A 15,364-nucleotide genomic window follows, 5' to 3' on the forward strand; every position below is an offset into this window, starting at 1 on the left:
TGGCAAGATGTAGACATCGTGCTTAGTCATTGTTGCACCATTCTGAATACAAGGATTTGCAAAGCAGTATAAGGTACAGGTTTTCCTAAAGCCCTCCCTTCAACAGATATTTCATCTGACTCTTCTGAAAGGCAATAGCCAAGTTTTATTGGGACTGAGAGTCAAAATTACCTGCTCTCTGTCTTTCCCATAAAACATTTTACAAACTGCCATTTCGATAGCTAGGTCTAGGTACCCTCTCTTCCCCAGACTGTTTCTTTTAGATTAAAGTTTATATGTCCAACTCATCACCATCATTTTCTCAAGAGCACCCAGTATGATGATCTCTATATTGAGCCATACATTTTCCTTAACATTGATGGAAACATACCTCAGAACTATATTTAATAATAATAATAATAAAACCAGAGGAAGTTTCAATTTGTTTTTCAGTAGATTATCAAGCTTGTTTGGCTCTCCAATAAAATCTACTGCACTATTGAGAGTTTTTGGCATTGTATTTCCTGCTAAACAAATTAAAAGCTGATGTACAATTTTTTCCTTGGTTCCATCAATGAATTCAAAGTGTTAAACTAAGATACAGAGGCAAGGAACAACAACCTGTGGGTTAGAAATAACATTCTGTCTTTTTTCCCCCCACATGCTATTCTCCAGTAATCTTTGGAACTGTTAACAGCTATAGGGTATATTGATTCTTATAACACATTTCAATTCAACATGCACAGTGCTGTCAGATACAAGAAAAAAACTGAGTTGCAAATGTTTTTTGTGTGAAAGATTGGGATTGTACTACAAAATGAAATGCCAAATATTCCCCATGCAAACAAAAGAAAAATAATGGGAGCCCTTACAGTTATAGCTGCATTCTACAGGTCACATTCACAGAATATGAATCAAGTCAACAAAGCAAGTCATCTCTTTAACTGCATGTTACTATAACTTCCCCAAAACATAATGACTACATTTTTTACTGCAGGCTGCAACTGATGCAGGGTACTGCAGTGCCAGGGTAAAAGCTGATGGTTTTATTTGGTACCAGCTAATGAGATGCCAGCACATTATAAAGCAGATGAACATCACCATACCCTCCTCCCTCCTAGTTAACTGCATCAGCTAGAGGAAGAAGCAGGGCTAACATGCTAACTACTCTCTTCTTTGAATTAAGAAGCAGGAGGGAGTTGGGGGGTGGAGGGAGGAAGGGAAAGAAAAGAAAAGGAAGAGGCGAAAGTGTACCGTTTGATCCAGGCACTGGAGGCAGTAATAGAGCTTGCAGCAACACTGGCCCATTCTGGCAGGCTTGCTGAAAAAGCAGACCACTTCATTCAGAATGTCGGTGTGTTTAGCTCCTAAGCGGCAAGGATGCTTTTAAACAAACAAGAGGAAAGGAATAGATGGCCTGCTCCAAATGGAAACAACTTGTAATGTGTATGGGTGTGAGAAAGCTTCCCTTCTCCAGCTACCTGCTTTCCCCTTGTCTTATTAACTTCAGGAACGCAGGAGGAGGAAGAAGAGGCGGAGCCAGCAGCGCCGGCAACACAGCATATCTAAATCCTGCCAGAGGGAAAGGGAAAGAGGGAGGGATATTTTGGCACGAGACGCCTTCTCAGAAGGAGGCAGATGGACAGAAAGAAACCCTCAGTACCTTCGATCGGTTTCATCACACTCGGAGGACACCCAGATGCTCCTCCCTGCAGAACTGAGCAGTCTAGTCCGCGCTGCTCTGCCCAGCCTCGCCCAGCCCTTTCTCTGCCATTATCATCCAGCTGACTACATCCTCAGCTGTCTGCAGTAGTAGAATATAACTAGCTGGCTACATGCAACAAGGATGATTGGGAGACTGGAAATGCAACAAAGATCACTAGGGGGCTGGAAACCAAGACTCAAGAGGAAATATTTTAAAAAAAAACTGAGCATACTTAGCCTTGAGAAAAGAAGACCAGTGATATGATAGCACTCTGCAAATACTTGAAAGGCTGTCATATAGAGGGAGGACAGCATCTGTTCTCAATAATACTGGAGTGCAGGATTCATAATGGACTCAAGTTACAAGAAGCAGATTTCAGCTGAGTTTCAGGAAAATGTCCTGTTAGAGAACTACAACAATGGAATCAGTTACCTTGGGAGGTGGTGAGCACTCCAATACTGGAGGCATTCAAGAGAAAATTGGACAGCCATCTCTCAGATCTGCTTTGATTTGGATTTCTGCATTGAGCTGGAGATTGGACTCAGCCTTATAGGCCCCTTCCAACTCCATGATTCTACAACTCTATGCTTAATTTGTTGCAAAAGCTACACCAGATACCACAGAGGGATACCAAAATGACAGAAAAACCAAACAAACACAGCAGTGCCTATGAACAACAGCCATGGCAAAGGGGCTGTAACTTAGTGGCACAAAACATATTTCATATATGGAAGTTCCCAGGTACAGTTCCTGCCATCATGGCTATGTTTTAAGGTGGATGGGAAGGGAAAGATGTCTGACCAAGACTCTGGAGACTTGAGTAGCAGGTATACAGGTCCATAGGCCAATGCCTGTAGTTCCTTCACATGCTAAGGACTTCAGACAAGTGATTACTTAATGTTCACATCCATAATGTCCCATAAAATGCCTATTTCAGTGTTTTGCCTTATTCTTAATTCACTCATATGCAAAATTAATAAGCAGGGTGTTGGAATTGATTGCCTTGTAGGCCCCTTCACTTTTCTATGATTCTATGAAAGACAGGAAAAGAGTGGTTTACACATAGAAAAGTTGCTAAAGAGTAGCAAACTGGTTGTTGTAGGTTTTTCGGGCTGTTTGGCTGTGTTCTGAAGGTTTTTCTTCCTAATGTTTTGCCAGTCTTCTATGGTTAGCATCTTCAGAGGACAGGAGTTAGAACTCTGTCTGTGTTCCGATGTAGTGTGTGGGACAGTTAACTATTTGTAGCTGTGGGATCAGCTGTTTGTCCTTTTCAAGAGATTGGTGATTCTGGTGAGCAGGGTGTTTTTGTTATGGGTGTAGTTGTGATAAGGGGGAGAGATTATCTATCACTGTGATTGATGGATGTTGTTAGCTAGTCTTTTGTGTGCAGTATTCCCCAGTCCTTGTCTGGGTAGAGTTCGTTGACCTTTTGCAGGCTGTATTTTTCAGTGCTGGAGCCATGCTTTATTGAGTTTTAGACTTTCTTATTTTTTTGTTGAAGTTCTGCTGGTGTTTGTGAATTTCAATGGCTTCCCTGTGTAGTCTAACATAATAATTGCTGGTATTGTCCAGTACTTCTGTGCTTTGAAATAGAATTTCATGTCCAGCTTGCTTCAGGCCATGTTCAGCTACTGCCGATTTTTCTGGTTGTTTTAATCTACAGTGTCTGTCATGTTCTTTGATTCTGGTGTGGATGCTGCGTTTTGTGGTCCCAATATATACCTGGCCACAACTGCATGGTATCCGGTATACTCCTGCAGTGGTGAGGGGGCTCCTTTTCTCTTTTGTTAACCCTAAAATTTGTTGTATTTTTGTGGTGGTCCTGAATACTGTTTGTAGGTTGTGTTTTTCAAAAGTTTCCCCATGCGGTCTGTGACCCCTTTGATATATGGCAGAACAGCCATTTGCCTGTAGGGCCCAATTCAGATCTTTGAGTTCAGTCCTGGGAAATTGAGCTTCACAGAGTTCCAATTCGCACGGTCTACCAGTGTTTTGATTATGCCTCATTTTTGCCGTGGGTGGTGGTTGGAGTTTTTGTGTAGGTACCTGTCTGTGTGTGTGGGTTTTCTGTAGACCTTGTGTCCTAATAGGAGGTCAGGTTTGTGTATGACCATGACATCTAAGGAAAGGAGTTGGCCCTCTATTTCTTTTTCCATGGTGAATTGTATATTTGGGTGGATGCTGTTGAGATAGTTTAGAAATTCTTCCAGTTTTCCTTCACCATGGTTCCAATATGCGAAGGTGTCATCTGCGTATTGGAACCAGAGTGTGGGTGCGAAGGGTGCTGAAGCCAGGGCCTGTTTTAAAAATGTTCCATGTAGAAGTCTGCTATAACCAGGCTGAGGGGACGATCCATGGCCACTTCATCTGTCTGTTCATAGAAATCATTATCCCACTGAAAGTAGCTGGTCATTAGGCAGTGTTGGAAAAGGGCCTTGATGTCTTCTAGAAAGATCTACTGTATGTCAGAGTGTCCTTTATCGGTACCTTGGTGAATAGGGTGCTGATCTTGCTTATGAAATGTCCTGAGTCTTTGATCCAGGATGAGGTTTGTCCAATGTGGGTCTGTAGGAGGGTCGCTAGGTGTTTTACTAATTCATATGTCTGGGAGCCAATGGCACTTACAATGGGCCTGAGTGGGACTGAGTCTTTGTGGATTTGGGGGAATCCATATAGTCTTGTTGAGAGAGCTTCTGTCTTGCAGATTCATTGAAGGACATTGGGGTGCAGGGAGGAACTCCTGATCAGCATGTTTGTTTGTTTTGTGATTTTGTTTTGGTTGGGTCCTGTTTCAGTTTTCTGTAGGTGGTGAGGTCTAGACGTTCCCTGATTTTGTCCTTGTATTCTTCTGTTTGCATGATTACTTTAGTATTGCCTTTGTCTGCTGGCAGAATGATGATGTCCGGATCTGAGTTTAGAGACTTGATAGCATTTCTCTCCTTTCTTGCTATATTGCTTTTTGGGTTTTTTGCTTTTTGTAGAATTTTTGTCACTTCACCTCTTATTTCTTCTGCTTTTTCTTCTGGCAGATAGTCTATGGCTGATTCCATATCAGCCTTTAAGAATAAAGTAGCAAACTGCTTTGACTATTGTTCTACATCCATATTAAGACAGAATGCACCATTTCTTTAGAGGGATGTTTCAGATGGACTGTATCAAATTGCTTTGATTATTGTCTCACATTCATGTCATCTGGGGTACAGAAACAGCCCTACCTTTAAGCTGAGGCAGCCTCTGATGGCAAAGCATTGGGAGAAGTAAACTTACCCACCAAAATCCCCTGTGCCCCAGTTTGTGGCAGCTACTGCTGCCTTAATTCATCTCAAAGGCTCATCTTGCTGCCAATGCCTGCATCTCCTCTCCTTTCCTTGTAGTGCCATCATGGTTGCTATTTGCTTCTGGGAGGGTCCAAGAACACTGGGAGCCTACCCTTGACTCCACCCCACCCCAAGGGCTGCAATTTTCCCATTCTGAGTTTAGAGTTTCAGCTTCATCTCAAATAGAAATAATCAGAGCCAAAGGGGGTGGCCCTGTGGTTACTGGTGCTGTAGAACATAGACTTGAACCTCCAGCTTCCATTCCCAGCATCTTAAATTAACAGGATCAGGTTGCCCTGTGAGAGAAAAGTCTATGACTGAGAACCTGGAAAGCCACTGCCAGTCAGATTAGTCAATACTGGGCTACATGGACAGGCAGCATGGCTTAGTAAAAAGGCAGCTTCTTAAATACCCAGCACTTGCTATTAGGGCTGCTGCTGTGTTACAAATTCCTCCTGGAAAGTTGAATGAGTAGCAATGATAAGGACAACTTGTGTGGAAACCTAGAATTACACCACAATGCAGCATTTCTCCTATAGGGCTGTGGTCCCAAACCTTGGGCCTCCAGATGTTTTTGGACTACAACTCCCAGAAGCTTTCACCACCACCTCTGCTGGCCAGGATTTGAAGTCCAAGAACATCTGGAGGCCCTAGCTTAGAGATCACGGCTATAGGGCATTCTGCCCCAAATTATTATGAAACACCAGCCAAGGTATGGTAGCTAAGCCATTTTTTGTTTAAAGGATACTAGGAGAGGTAAAAAATAATTTGTCCAAGCTTTCCTTTTGGGAATTCCAACCACCAATTGAAAATTCTTCAGTGTTGAAAAACGATGAAGAACATTCCATGTGCCTGAAAGTCTCATGTGTTTCCTCCATTTTTGTGGGGCATTGACAGACTTACAAAAGAGGTGGAGGGATAACCTGCCTAGCTTCACATAAAACACACATCTCTGTATCTATTTTAAGAACTGTTTTTAAAATACAGATCAACAGGGATGCAGAATTATGGGCCAAAGCATACAAAATGGAAATGATAAGGAAACAATTGAATCCATCCCAAATCTCAGCTTTGGTTGGGTTGTGTAAGGACAAACCACAGCAATAGTTGGAGAAAGCAGCGTCCGGCGACTCTCTGTCACCAAGCCTCCACCATCCAGAAATAGATGGAGTGACCTTTGGCCAGTCATTCTCACTCAACCTGATTCATCCCATAGAACTAGAGATACCAAGCCACGTATTGTGTTTTAAGATTACTGAAGAAAAGGTGGGATATACATGTATCCCATTCCATTCATAAATTGACAACTTTGCTTCAAAAAAAGGGAGAAATGTATCTTTATTATGTGGTTACCAGAGTACTTTAAAAAGCCTCAAAACCTACCCAATTATATCATATGGCATTAGAGGTCCATGACAATGGGAAAAGAACCATTCACCAGCTGAAGGGAACACTTTAAAATCAGGTTGATCAGAAAGTCCTCCATATTCAGATGGAAGCTCCCTCCTGCTCCAGTCCCTAAATACTGTATGCAGTTCATCATGGTTTTTCAAACAGTTGTTTTCACTTGTGAAGTCAGTCATCTTTTATTTTTATAGGTACGTTAAAGACATAATGGAGTCCGTAAGAGCTTACAACCAGGTTGTGAAACCCATTAGCAGGCATAATTAAACCTATGGTTTAAAAGGTTTGGCTTTTCAGTGATATCATATGGCACTGCAATGCAAATGATCAGTACTATACAGTATTTTAATTGCATCATTTCCCTACAGACTCTATGTGGTTTTTGACATGCATGCTGTGCCCTTGGCTTTTCTACCCAGTTTTTCTTTCTTTAATGCTTTTTTCTGAGACAAGCCATTTAGTTTCATTTTCGGTCTATGCCTATTCACCCATTCACCTTATGCAGGAGAGCTAGAGTGGTACAGAAGATAGAGTGATGGACTAGAACTTGGATGACCTGGGTTCAAACTCTTGTTCAGCCAGGAAACTCACTGGGGCATGCTACTAGTATAACTACCCCTTAATATCTTACATACCCATTAAAACCTTATTAGAGTTGTCATGAGTTGGGAGCAACTTGATGTCATGTGACACACCTATTCATCAAGATGGCCATGTCTTTGCTTAGTTTTAACTCTCACATTCTCTTTCCACTCAAATTTTTACACTTACCATTTCCTTCTTCATTCTTTTTCATCCTTAGTCTTTATTTCATTCCATGGTCTGGCTGCAGTCACAGCCGTGTTTTCCTGCAACTTGTGGTTTCAAACTGGTATCTAGTCTGAGAAACATGTATTTGTGCCCATTTCTTTCCTCTCTAGCATGACTCCTCCTTTCTTTTCTTTCTCACTTAACCATGATTTGTTTTATCTACACCTGTACTAACCATGGAATTGTAATTGCCATCATAACAGTTTTGCAGTTATGTTGGCACACTGGTTCGAATCCTGGTGTCAAGTCTTTAGATGACACATGAATTAAGCCCCAAAGCTTTGTTTGAGAGTCATATTTTTGACCTTGATGCTGAAAGAGGGAATACTCAATCCCTGCCAAGCATCTTTTTTTGAGGTGTAAAGCCTAGTTCCTTGCTTTACCAGAAAATTGAGGACAATGGAATGACTCTAACTGGTAACAATTAAAGTAAGTCCACTGAATCAATGACATTTATTGCCTAGAATGTTATTGATTCCTAATGCCTGCTGGCATAAATCTTAGTGGCAAGTCACTACTAGTTAAGATGTTTAGGCTGAAATTCTTGTTGAATAGCAGTTGTGTGCCTTTTATGCAACATGAAATGCAAAATGCAATCTCTTAACTAGTGGCAATTCCCTAGCGAAATTCATGCTAATGGACTCACACTGTCACAATTATTCAGTTGGATTCTGGACACTAAATTATGGGTCACCATTTGTCAGTCGATTCAATGGTCCTGGTTGAGTTGGGGCTACTAGTTGGATTTAGGCTAATGAAACAAACAGGATGATCGAGAGTATATAAACTTAACTATAGTCAGACAGAAGTGATAGCACATTATCACCCCAAATTTGTGGCAATGGGGTTATTCAGGTGCTCCTTTCTTCAGGCAGGCATCAGAGGTATAATGATTTCTCTCATTCCTTTAAGGTCTGTTTCAGAAATGAATACTCCTGCTCAACCCCATGGCACTTGAGCTGTTTGGTCTGGCCATGCTCCATCTTATCTGCCATGCTCTGTACATCTATATGGCATCACTTGATGAGTGAGATGTTATTAATGTGTTAATGCTATTTCCTGGCATCAGACTGAGACTGTGGAGAAGTGAACTATTGCCTGGGCCAAGTAATGGGATGAAGGGTCAATACAGTGACATGAAATCCCATCAAGGCCAAGGAAGCTGGGATTCAAACTTGCCCTTGCCTTGAAGGAGCAGATGTGGATGATGGAAAGGTCCCTTCTGCCAACATCATCTCTAGTTATCAAAGTATTTCTAGCATCTTTTCCCGGCTTTGGCTAATTCATCAGCTGGAGATTTTCCTATGTAAGGACAGCCCTTCCACAGTGATTTGTATTCTGCTATCATCAAAGTTCACTTACCTCAATGCATTATAATTATGCATTTTATGTGAATTTTTAATACTTCAAGGTGTAGTAATTGGCCTTCTACTAGTATTTCACCTGACCAATTTGGAGCATTTTTAAAATCTAACGTGGAGGCCATCTGCTGGGAGCTCTTTCCTTTTTTGAACACAGTAGATCGAGCAGCCTTGCCCGATGAGACTCAGTCTCTTTCAGCCTGTGATGGCAGATATGGTGGACAAAGCACTTGACCGCTGTTGTGCCACCACCACCTCCCTTGCCTGGCCTGGCTAATCAAAGCAGCCAGGAGTACAACAACCGAATGGGACACGGCAATAATTAATGGGTCTCTCAAGGAGACACTCATTAGGCCTATAAGGAAGAAACCTAGTTTGGTGGTGCACAACATTGGCAATTATAGGCCTGTCACCAATGTTTCAGATGAAACCAATGCCCTGGATCCATTCCAGTTGAGCTTCAGGCTGTGCCATGGTATGGAAATGGCATTGGTCACCTTGTTTGATGACCTGCTGAGGGAGGCTGACAGGGTCAAAATGTCTTTGCTGGTCCTCCTAGATATCTTAGCTGCCTTCAATACCATCGCCCATGGTATCTTACTGGAGAGGCTCTCCGAGCTGGGAATTGGTGGCCTGGTGCTTGCCTGGCTCCGATCCTTCTTGGAGGACTGTCCTCAGAGATTACAGCCTGGGGAGAGTGTTTCAGCCCCGTGGAGCCTCAATTGTGGGGTTCCGCAAGCCTCGATTATCTCTCCAATGCTGTTTAATATCTACATGAGGCCGCTGGGTGGGGTCATCAGGGGGTGTGGGGCTTCGTGCCATCAGTACACTGATGACACCCAGCTCTACATCTCCCTTTCTCCAACAACGGTGGATGCCGCTCCGTCCCTTCAGTGCTGCATGGAGGCTGTACTGCAATGGACGCAGGAGAATGGACTGAGGCTGAACCAGGACAAGACAGAGGTCCTGAGGATGGGTGGCCCCTCCATTGGTGGTTTGGGAAACTCCCTCTCTTTTGGGGGAGTGACTCTCACCGCGAAGAGTGAGGTTCGCAGCTTAGGGGTCCATCTGGATCTGGAGCTCACCATGGAAACCCAGGTGATGTCAGTGGTCCGCTTTGCCTATTTCCATCTGTGGCAGCTTGCCCAGCTGTGTCCCTATCTTGATGTTGGGGTGCTCTGGTCCATGCACTTGTACTCTTGAGATTAGACTACTGTAATGTGCTCTATGTGGGGCTACCTTTGAGATTGATGCGGAAGCTTCAAATGGTGCAGAATGCAGCAGCCAGACTTCTCAGTGGGACGAGAAAATATCAGCTTATTTCCCCCACTCTGGCTGCCTTGCATTGGTTGCCCATTCATTTCCACATTGATTTTGAAGTGTTAATGATGACATATAAAGCCCTAAATGGTTTAGAACCTTGATATCTAGCGAAATGCCTCCTCCCACCTAGATCTAGGTGGTCTAGAGGGGCGGGGTAAAAATCAAATAAATAAATAAATAAAATAAATAAATAAATCTACCTGAACCACTCGTTCTAGCCAGGAAGGGCGGCTGAGGGGCCTAACGCCAAGGAAGGCCCGGAGAGAAAGAACAAGAAACTGGGCCTTCTCAGCAGTGGCTCCTCGCGTTTGGAACAGTCTGCCCTCAGAGATCTGTCTGGTTCCCTTGCTTGGTGTTTTTAAGAGCAAACATAAGACCTGGCTCTTTAGGCAGGCTTTCCCTCCTGTCATAACTTGATTTTTTTTTCATTTCCCCATCTTGTGCCACATTACTGTTGCTATTTTTTTACTTTATTATATGCTTTTATTCCATTTTTGTTAGCTGCCCAGAGTAGACTTCGGTCTAGATGGGCGGGGTATAAATCTAATAAATAAATAAATAATAACTGTTACTGTTGTGTTATTCTTCCTTGTTCCACATCTATCAATTCTTCCCAAATGCATGCTGCTCCAAACCTCCCTGTAATTTTGCCCTGTAAGTGAGATAGCTTTCTTTCCCTCCCTGCTGCCTTTAAAGCCTAAGTGATCCATCTTCTCTTGCCTGATAGTAGGGCTCTTCCTATAATGGCATTAACCTTCAAACTATTCTTTAGACAAGTTTTTCACTAAAGCTGTAACCATGTGCTAAGTTATACAGTACATGCTTAAACCTTAGTAAGATTAAAGGGCCCACCAAGTCTGAATTGCTAAACCAATGAAGTTTACTTCTGTGTAAACATGCACAGACTTGCAATATATTCATTTCGGCTCAGAAGCAGGAAAGCAATGCTTCTGAACTCTGAAGCCTTATTTTGTTGAATCTTTTTCCCCCTCAAAATAGATTCTAACATAGGGAGCTCTGGGGAAGCACAGTTTGTCCACTCGTGACCAACACTGTTATACTTACTTAATTCAGGGTATATTTACATCACATGATTTATAGCAGCATATAAATGAGAGGAAAAGCTTTTCCAAGTAGACTGCTGCTCAGCATAATTCCCAATCTTTGGTCTGGTAAATGTTTTGGTCAGGTCAATCTCTTCTTAAGCAGCAGAAATATTTATAATCAGCTTGGATCTTCTAATCATGCTTATGCATGTACCATCTCTCTTTAGCTCTATGGCCCCCTTGTCTGACACGCTCCCTGTAGACTTCTCATATTAGCCCCTTCATATGTGCCTGAAAGGAAAGGAAACAGGGGTTTCACACCAGCAGCAAAGATCAAATGTGATGCGTGCTGAACTGGAACTTGGGAGATCTGGGTTTCAGCCCTCCCTGGGACACAAAACTCATGGGGTAACTCTGGATAACTCCCCACCCCCAGCCTGACTGATTTCACAGAGCTGTTGTGAAAATGAAAGTGAATAGCTTGAGCTGTTTGAAAGAAAGATAAGCTACACATACAAGCAATAACTAATATATACAGACATGTATGAATTAAACACAGCTTTCTTCCTCACTGATCAGGCTTGCAGTCTGGTATGGGAAGTAGCTGTCTAGCTTTCTTCTCCCTCTGCCATTAATGAAATCCATTGAAGCAGTCTCCATGTTGCGAAGATAATACTGAAAAACCAGTCTATATTTTCACAATTAGGGAAAACTTTGTCTAGGTGACGGCTGATCTTGGAAGTTACTTTTTCTGCCTCTAACTCTCAGAATCCTCCAACCATCATAAGTAGTGCTGGCTAAAATAAAAGTAATGTTCCTAAGCTGTGGTGTGGTGCACAGATATGAAACACCTGTTTCCTTGCTAGCTGTGCCTATGGCAACCTAGTGCCCACCGGATGTGCTGGACTCCCAACACACACACACGCACACACACACACAAAGAGCCAGTGCACGGGACTAAATACGTGTAGAGGGCACAGTTTGTGAAGGCTGGCCAATAAGAAAGGGGGAGATTTTTAAGGCTTAGGAAAATAAATCTGCCTCACACAGAAAGGCTATGGGCCAGACTGTGCTGTGCTCATGAGATTCAAGAATTTTGTCTAGATCACTTCTTATAAAACATAGGAAAGTCTCCACCTCACCTCCCATTCAAACCAAAATGTGCTTTGACCAGCATCTCTTTGCATTTCTGCTGCAAGTTTGGGATGTTATGGTTTAATTATTCAGGGTCTATGGAAGGACCAATGTGGAGCAGAAAATGTTACTGATTTGAAAAGAGTAGGGAGGAGCTTAAGAGGTGCATTTTGGCTTACACAGAGGCTAAAAAGATACCTATGAGCAAGGGTGCACGGAATCCCCTCCTAGCCCCTCTATCCTTGAATAAAGCTCTTGAATAAAAGGCATACAGATTGGACTGATGCATTCTGTATTCTTTATGAGAAACCGTAACCACTCCATCCTGGGGTCAGTGACGTAATCCATGTATTTCCTGATAGATCAGTGAGTCAGATATCTGTCAGATATCATTTATCCTTGGACAATTTGCGCGGTCACAGGGTGCCCCCAAACTAAAGAAATGGCAAACCACCCCTGAGTACTCTCCACCTAGAAAACACCAGAAAGAGACACCAGGAGTCAGAATTGACTTGATGACACATAATTATTACTTTTGACCTCTAATTAAAAACAAAAACAAAAAGCAAAAGCAAAAACGTTCCTGTGAATAAGAGGACACCAATGGTTATGGCACAGGAGAATCTACGCAGGGCCCCCACTGTGTGGCCTGTACATTCAAACCCAATAAAACAATAATCCTTCCACAGCCACAAACTTAGTGTAATACTGTTTCAGGAAATAAAAACGCACGCACACACACACGTTCCTGTCATGTTCTATATCTTATCAAGTCAGTTCTGACTTATGGTGGCCCCATGAATGAGCAATCTCCAAAATATCTTGTCCTCAACTGTTCTGTTCAGCTCTTGTAGATTCAGGCCTGTGGCTTCCTTTAGAGAGTCAGTCCATTTCATACTTGGTCTTCCTCTTTTCCTGATGCCTTCCACTTTCCCAGCATTGTAGCCCTATATATGGGCCAAAAGGAGCCTCTTAAAGCTCCTTCCTACTCTTTTCAGCTGTCACTCATCCTTTCCTTGTGTTGCCATAGCTCAGATTACTGAGTCCATTTCTTTTGATTTCTTCTTTCATCAGTTCCGCTTGCTTACCCTCTTTTTGACCTTACAAAGGCTATCTGAAGAATTCATGTTGTTGTTCCATGCTGGGGGGAGAAGTGCAGTTCCTTGCTCTTTCTTGGAATTGTTCCAGGACATGCTTCAGTCTCACAAATACCCCTAACATGGAGCATTTTTGCACATTTGTATGCAGACAGAATGCATGGTACTCCTAAGATTGAACGTGAACTCAGTGGGGCAACTGGAGCTGTTGTCCAGCATCCCACAGTGCAGAGGTCCTCCAAATAAACATCAAGCTAGTACCAGGTGACGGGGGTCAGCAACAAACAGGACGATTCTGCTGGGAGGGACGGGAGCTAACACAGTTTCTTGTAGCTTCCCTTCTTCCACTCTGTTTATTAAATAACAAAACTGCTTAGGTTCAAGAATGGAAAACTGAATAGATACATTGTCCCAAATGTTCATTTGCTATTTTTACATTTAAGTATAAAGTTCCTCTCAATAACAAAATGATGCCCGTTCCCAAGTAAATGATTAACATCAGAGCAGGAGGAGCAAACACTGGTTTGGATTTACTCCTGTAGGTAGGATAACTGCCATGACTTAAGAAGGAACTTACACAGAAGTGAAAGTACTACAGAAAATGAGCATGGATAGGTACAGCTCACTGTGGGAGGGACCAGGGCTGGTTGTTATTGGTGCCCATACTGGACAGCAGAACCAGGTCATTGAAAGTTGCTCTTCCCAGGAACGAAATCCTTATACAGTGGTGCCTCGCTAGACAGTTACCCCGCATGACAGTTTTTTCGCTGGACATTGACTTTTTGCGATCGCTATAGTGATTCGCAAAACAGTGATTCCTATGGGGGAATTTCGTTGGACAATGTTTGGTCCTTGCTTTGCAAACCGATTTTCACTAGACAACGATTTTGACAGCTCCCTCCGCGCTCACAAAAGAGGTGTTTTCAGGACCACCTAAACTTCGCAAGACAGCGATTTAAACAGCTGATCGGAGGTTTGCAAAGCAGCTTTCCTCTGGCCGATCTTCGCTAGACAATGACAATTCTTCCCCATTGGAACGCATTAAACAGGGTTCAATGCATTCCAATGGGGAAATGCTTTTCGCTAGACAATGATTTTGCTAAACAGCGATTTCAGTGGAATGGATTATCATCGTCTAGTGAGGCACCACTGTACATTTCTTATTCTCTGCAACTTTGTCTCTGGAGTTTCTCTTTCCTCTCACCATTTTTAAAACAAATGAAGAGTTAGTTAAAGGCTTCAAAGCTAGGAGGTTCCAACATGGAAATGAGCTCTGCACAGGAAGCTCTGTACCTTGCTGTCCTCAAAGGTTTGCTTCCAAACAACATAAACCTCCCACGAACCTTTTGTCCTGCCTTCCCTTTTATTTAAAAAATAAAAAGGGAAGACAGGGCAAAAGGCACAGATTCTGGTCAAAATCAGCCTTTCACCATCTGCTCAGCAGGAAAACAACAACAGCAACCAAAAGGAACACTGCTTTTGACTGGAAATAGATCAGCCCCGACTTTTAAAGTTGGTACCGCAGTTGTTGCTACTGCTGCTTTTGCTTCGACATATTGTTGTTCCCTCAAGTGGGAAACAACTTTTAGTGACTCTATTAGGGATTTCAAGATAAGCAAGATATTTAAAGAGTAGCTTTACTGGCTCCACACCCCTAGTGCGTTTCTGTGGCTGAGGAGGGATTCAGACCCAGGCCTCATGAATCTTTGTCTCTCACTCTATCCACTACAATACAGTAGGTATCTTTCCCCCCACCCAACGTATCAGGAATGTAGAAATTCTGGGGAGAAATTAAATTCTAGGGAGAATAAAGCCATTAAGTCCAGGTAACCACTTCACTATCTACAATATATCAAAACGTATGCATCAGTTAATTCATTTCTTGGTTTCTGGGAATGAATGACTAACATTTCTGAGGTAATATCCCCTGGTGCAACAATAGCTTTTATTGCTAAAGCAGTGAGCATTAAGTTAATTCATTTCCATATTGTATTTTACTGGCTTTTCAACCCTTTTATCTGAGTGTCTGACAATACCCTGTACTTAAGAGAGGGAGCAAAAAGACAGTATGGAGCTAGTTTTACAATTTCAATAGAGGGAACAGCAGGCACAGAATAGCTGGTTTAGCTGGATTTCAGGACCTGGAGATCTCGTAGTGGGTATCTGGAGCAGGATCAGTGGCACTGAT

General features: G+C 42.7%; 1 protein-coding gene across 4 annotated transcripts in view; it reads right to left on the minus strand.

The window, feature by feature from the left end:
- The window catches only part of MTUS2 (microtubule associated scaffold protein 2), a 352,715-nt gene that overhangs the window by 39,861 nt on the left and 297,490 nt on the right, over positions 1 to 15,364 (minus strand). Inside the window, exon 1 of one of the 4 annotated variants that reach the window (XM_020788606.3) lies at positions 1,234 to 1,500. The exons of the other annotated variants lie outside the window; for them this stretch is intronic. Within the exon in view, the coding sequence (XP_020644265.3) occupies positions 1,234 to 1,287 (54 nt within the window). The 5' untranslated portion in view covers positions 1,288 to 1,500. Of the gene's footprint in view, positions 1 to 1,233; positions 1,501 to 15,364 lie in introns of those variants that run through there. 4 annotated transcript variants of the gene reach the window in all.

This window comes from Pogona vitticeps, chromosome 3, assembly GCF_051106095.1.
Source record: "Pogona vitticeps strain Pit_001003342236 chromosome 3, PviZW2.1, whole genome shotgun sequence".
Taxonomy (NCBI): domain Eukaryota; kingdom Metazoa; phylum Chordata; class Lepidosauria; order Squamata; family Agamidae; genus Pogona; species Pogona vitticeps.